The sequence below is a fragment of the Arachis duranensis genome, chromosome 9, assembly GCF_000817695.3.
Source record: "Arachis duranensis cultivar V14167 chromosome 9, aradu.V14167.gnm2.J7QH, whole genome shotgun sequence".
Taxonomy (NCBI): domain Eukaryota; kingdom Viridiplantae; phylum Streptophyta; class Magnoliopsida; order Fabales; family Fabaceae; genus Arachis; species Arachis duranensis.
Window position 1 is genome coordinate 31,062,564 of NC_029780.3, and position 5,740 is coordinate 31,068,303.

At 36.1% G+C, this 5,740-nt stretch overlaps 1 protein-coding gene across 1 annotated transcript; it reads left to right on the plus strand.

Moving 5' to 3' along the window:
* LOC110275656 (zinc finger BED domain-containing protein RICESLEEPER 2-like) lies at positions 1 to 3,855 on the plus strand. The gene is made up of 4 exons (XM_021131862.2): positions 1 to 214; positions 2,907 to 3,194; positions 3,278 to 3,642; positions 3,733 to 3,855. The coding sequence occupies exons 1-4, from the start codon at positions 1 to 3 to the stop codon at positions 3,853 to 3,855; spliced, it is 990 nt and encodes a 329-aa protein (XP_020987521.2).
* The last annotated feature ends 1,885 nt before the right edge of the window (positions 3,856 to 5,740 follow it).

Genomic DNA, 5,740 nt, shown 5'->3' on the forward strand with positions numbered 1-5,740 from the left:
ATGGATAACCCTTTCTCTATGGAAGTTGATAGTGGGAATGTAACACAAAATCCTGAAAATATGGAAACATCTGAAACGACAAAAGATATTAAAAAGAAAAAGACGAAGGCAACAACATCTGATGTGTGGAGATATTTCACAAAGCTTAGACCTGGTGATGATGGTATAGATCGTGCTCAATGTGATGGATGCAAACAGAAGTTCAAAGCTGGTGGTAAATAATATGGGACATCGTCACTTAAACGTCATTTAGACAGGTGCGTGAAAATAGACTTTGAGGATATTAGTCAAACTTTGATAGAAATGCAAAATAAAATGGGGGCTCTCAAGATAGATAATCATGTATCACGTGAGATGTTTGCTGTCTTTGTGATTGATTGTGATGTTTCCTTCTCTATTGTTGATAATAAAAAATTTAGGAATTGGATAAAATACATCAGTCCAACTCTAAGCCTGATTACTAAAAATACTCTTAAAGAGGATGTGCTGAAAATTTACACAAGGGAAAAAGAAAAGCTTAAAAGTACTTTAGTAGCCATTCCCAATAGAATTTGTTTGACTTCTGATTTGTGGACATCAATCACTACAGAGGGTTATTTATACTTAACTGCTCACTTTGTTGATTTAAATTGAAAATTGCAAAGTAAAATATTGAGTTTTTGTCATATGCCTCCTCCTCACACGGGATTTGAATTGTCTTCCAAGATTTTTGAGCTTTTAAATGAGTGGGGAATTGAAAAGAAGATTATGACTCTTACAGTGGATAATGCATCTGCTAATGATACATGCCAAGATTGTAACACCATAACCTTTAGCACGTCATGATCGTACCAAAAGTAAGGAGTTACTAACCTGTTCTCCTTATTTACTATTTAATATTGAGCCTTTAGGTCGATATCGCGTTTCAGTTTATAAGAAAATACCAGAAAATTATTTGTAGTAATTCAAATCACACAATTATTAATAATAATAAATGCTATACAAATGAATTCAATATAAAACTCAAATACAATACCTATCCCTCTGGATAAAATAAAACTTAAAGCAACAAGGGCGAGGGAACTCTATAAAAATAACAGGAATCACAAGTAAATCTACTAGTCGTCTGCATCTTCTAACTGAATCTTCGAACCTGTGTCACTGAAAGGGTGGAAGATTTTGGGGTGAGAACAAACCACACGTTCTCAGTAGGGAATAGGAATACCGTAAAAGTAATGAATTTAATGCAAATAATTAACTTACTTAGTAAAACTATTTTGTTAACCCTTTGGAAATACTTTTATTTCTACTTTAGATAAATAATTATCTCCTTTTAAAATCTCTTAACTCAAAACAAAACTTAAATATAAAATTAGTCACACTTTCTGTCTCTCAGCCACATATTAATCCTCAGTCAAATGTCAACTCGTAATCACTTTAATACACTCACAAACAAGTAGTGCAAGCAAGAGATTCAATTCAGTGTACAAGCAAGTCACAACAAGACAAACAATACAATCACAAAGTAATAAGACAAGCAAGCGCAATCAAATGCAAATGTGCAAACAACATGATGCATGTCTATCCCTAACGCAGGCCATGAGCTCATGTGTCGGTTGCCTACCCGCTCCCGACATTACCCAGGCACAAGTCCCAGGTATGGCTTTCCAGATGCATCAGTGTGCTTATAAGTCGTACGGCTAGGCTGCATCAGTGTGACTTTCCAAATCAATAAGTGTACATCTGAAAAATAGTTCTCAGTGTGTGGGAGTCCCCACTTTACATTTGGCACTAAGGCCCAAACAATGTCACATCTGCTCTCCTATGGCAGACATTTTGGCGGCATTTCCTCTAAAATTCGGACTAAACCACCCTTACGGGTTCTCTATTCCTCAACAATTCTCAAATCAATGAAACTCTTAATAATCAGAAACAGTCACATTCACAGCAGTAATCCACACTCAATAACATTACTATTATTAATATATATATAGTTATATTTGCAATTATTCAATTAACTTTGTAGGCATTCTAAATAATAAACCTCCTACCTCTGTATGAGATCAAAATCAACGAAAGCTCCGGAAAAACTTTCTGATCGAGCTACTGAAGAGGAAAACGTCAGAAATCATCTATGCCTCCTAAAACTCCAGTTGGCCGAACTCAAGAGGAAGGGGAGCTATATTACCGTCAGCTTCCACTAAACAAAAATGACGTCAACGTGTAGAAGAGAAAGATACGAACACTTTTACCAGATTAGATTTTTTATTGGAGTTACGGATCTCAAGAAATCGAAACCGAAAACTCGAAGGTTTCACGGTTCTCCTCAGCCACACTCTCGGTCTCTCTCTTTCTTTCTTTTTTTTAGTGGTTCGGTGATTCAGTGAAAGCAATGCAAAATGATGATGATTATTGAAATAAAGAGACTTAAAGTGTCATTAGTTATACATGCAAAGAAAACATGTGTCATATTCGGCTTGCTTTCTTTCTTTCTCATATAGATATATAATAAATATATATAGTGGCTTATATGTATAATAATGTCCTTCGGCCATTTTTTTTCTTTTTGAATAATAATAATAATAATAGTAATAACAATATTTATAAAAATCAATTTAGACTATAACTATTAATATAATTTTTGATAGATAACTCAAAATAATAGAATAAGTCATAAGTAAATTAAATTTTATTTTTAAATTTAAAGCATAAAATTTAATTTTAAAAATTTGGGTTGTTATATCCTACCCACCTTACAAAAATTTTCGCCCTCGAAAATTGATATAGCATAAAATTTAATTTTAAAAACTCAGATTGTTATAAAGATCATTTGAAAAGTACATTAAATATGCATGATTGGTTGTTGTGTGATGGGGAGTTCTTTCATATTCGTTGTTCTACTCATATCTTGAATCTTATTGTACAAGATGGATTAAAAATTGCTCATGATGCATTGGATAAGATTAGAGAAAGTGTGAAATATGTAAGGGGATCGGAAAGTAGAATGATAAGGTTTAAAAAATGTGTTTCTGCGATTCCTGGTTTGAATTTTACAAGTGGGTTGCATCTAGATGTTACTACTCGATGGAATTCTACGTACATTATGCTCGAAAGTGCTATCAAGTATCGGAAGGCCTTTGAGTATTTGAAGGCAACTGATCATGCTTATAAGCATTCTCCTTCGGTTGATGAATGGGGGAGAGCTGAAAGGATATGTGAATTTTTATACCTTTTTATGAAACTACTAATTTGATTTCTGGTACATCTTATCCAACTTCGAATTTGTATTTTCTACAAGTCTATCATATTCAATATGTTTTTATGGGAAGTTTGAGAAGTGAAGATGAGCTTCTAAGGAGCATGGGAGAAAAGATTATGAATAAATTTAAGAAGTATTGGGAAAAGTATAGTGTCATTCTTGCATTTGGTGCTATTCTTGATCCTAGGCTTAAGATTTCTACTTTAGAGCTTATGTATGAAGAGATTGATACTGAGACTGCAAAAGGAAAGGTGGAACAGGTGAAAAAGAAATTATACAAGCTTTTTGAAAAATATGACAAGAATTCTCCTCCAACTGTTGAAGCACAAGGACCTAGTATTCAGTCTTCATCCATGACCCATACTCCTGAAAGTGCAAGCAAGAAGCGACTTGCGATTGTTGGCGTAAGTACTGTTTAACATATTTTAATTCTCTTATATTATTGATTGTCATTATTCTATCTTAACAAGATGTGATAACTTCTATTTTGCTAGAAATTGATGAAACGTAACCATCAAGCTGAGGTCTCTAGTGGAAAGAATCCACTTGATACATACTTGGAGGAGCCACTTTTGTCAAAGAATTGCTTTAAAGATTTAGATGTTTTGGAATGGTGAAAATTATATGAGAGTCATTATCCGAAGTTATCAATCATGGCACATGATTTATTGAGTATTCCAATTACTACGGTTGCATCGGAATCTGCCTTTAGTATTGGAGCTCATGTCATTAACAAATATAGAAGTCAAATGTTGCCAGAAAATGTTGAGGCTGTGATTTGTACTCGCAAATGTTGTCAGAAAATGTTGAAGCTGTGATTTGTACTCACAATTGGAATAAAGGCTTTGTTGATGGTAATTAGATTGTCAGTTACTAATTTAATATTTATATAATATTTAAGTATTTATATCTTGTTCTAAATTTGGGTATTCTTCTAATTGTAGGTGAAGGTGAAGATGTGAATCCTCAAGGTGCTAGACGAGGCGGTGTTTCAACTTCCGGATCAGATTCAAATTTTATTGATTTGGAAGTTGATAATTGATTTATGTGGATTGATTTAAGGATTGTTTTGGGTGTCTTGTTAATTTATGAATTATGCTGTGTGTTTTGTTTTAATTATAGTAGGATTTATGTGTGGATTATGTGTTTGTTTTATTAATGTTATGCACTTAACCACTTATGTTTGAGACTTTGATATTTATTATTTGTTATGTTATTTTCAATGAAAAGAGTTATAATGGTTAATTATAAATTTTTTATGGATTAATAATTAATTTAAGATATTACTTTATATGTTAAAAAACTAATTCGATGAAATAATTTTATTATAAAATAAAATAGACAAATATAATCATAGAAGTATATCTTTCTGCATCAATATCTATTTATCACAACTCTGTAATGTAAAATAGATTTAAAAAAAACCTACCTCAAAAGTTGAACCCATAAACTAAAGGCGTCACAAGAACCATTCCTCTCCGCCCAAAATCAACTGCAGCTTCAATCGCAGGTCTGCTCACTTCTGCAATAGCAGAAACGGATTTAACTGCAACAGACAATCCCGGTAACTCGATCAGTAAGAGCAAAATGGAACAGCCGCAATCCCGAGCTGACTCGGCGGCAGCTCCAACAGCGGCCAAAAACTCTGATGGTCCAACAGCAACCTTAACTTTGATATTAAATTATCGGAACTCAATCCTACAATATCAACAGCTCAGAGCCTCTAATAACTTATATTGGAATATTGATTTCAAAAGTTCTGGAACTAAAAACGCTTACCAAGAAGGCAAAGACTCGGCGGCGGCTTTCGGCAGCCAGAACGGCGGTGGTTCATGGTGGTGACACAGATCTGGCGGCAGGACAGCGGTGGAAGGTGTCTCCCTTTCCCGTCACGTTATGACCTTTTCTTCCAGAGCTCAGCTCAGCGATGAAGCAGATCCACGGCGCTAATGGAAGCACGGCGGTGACGAAGCAGATCTGACGGCGATGGGATCCTCGACGGCGTCTTCTCTCTCTTCCCGTGAGCGTTCTCCCTTGGTGTGACTGTGTGGCGACTAGGCGGCGAGGCTTCGGCAGCGACGTCTTGACTCTGCGGTGGCGCAGGAAACGATGGTGCTGGTTGCGGCAGAGCGCGGCGGCTCTTCTCTTCCTCACATCATCGGCGGCAACAGTGGCCCCTCCTGGGTGCTTCCCTCAGTCACGCGTTTTTCCCTCCATCAATCGGCGACGGCGAGGCAGCAGCTCCCTCCGACTCTCTCTCTTCCTCAGACGAGTCACACTCTCTCTCCCCTCGGTTCTCTCCTGCGCTGGTGGTGTGATCAGCCCCCGTCTTCCCCTTCTCTTCTTCATTTACGTCGGAACTCTCTTCTCTCTTTTCCCCTAATTCCATTTTCCTTTTCTTTTTCTTTCTTTTGGTTCTTTTTTTATTTTTTGGAAGCTACGTTAGGTATTGCTGGATATTTGATATTGGGGAGAAGGAGTGTGGCGGTGGAGGGTTAGGTT

Excerpts from the sequence above, each read along its gene's own strand:
- LOC110275656 (XM_021131862.2), top strand. The coding sequence starts at position 1 with ATGGATAACCCTTTCTCTATGGAAGTTGATAGTGGGAATGTAACACAA. Across the intron at positions 3,195-3,277 it reads GGGGAGAGCTGAAAGGATAT|TCTATCATATTCAATATGTT; the intron begins GTGAATTTTTAT and ends ATTTTCTACAAG. Across the intron at positions 3,643-3,732 it reads AGCGACTTGCGATTGTTGGC|AAATTGATGAAACGTAACCA; the intron begins GTAAGTACTGTT and ends CTATTTTGCTAG.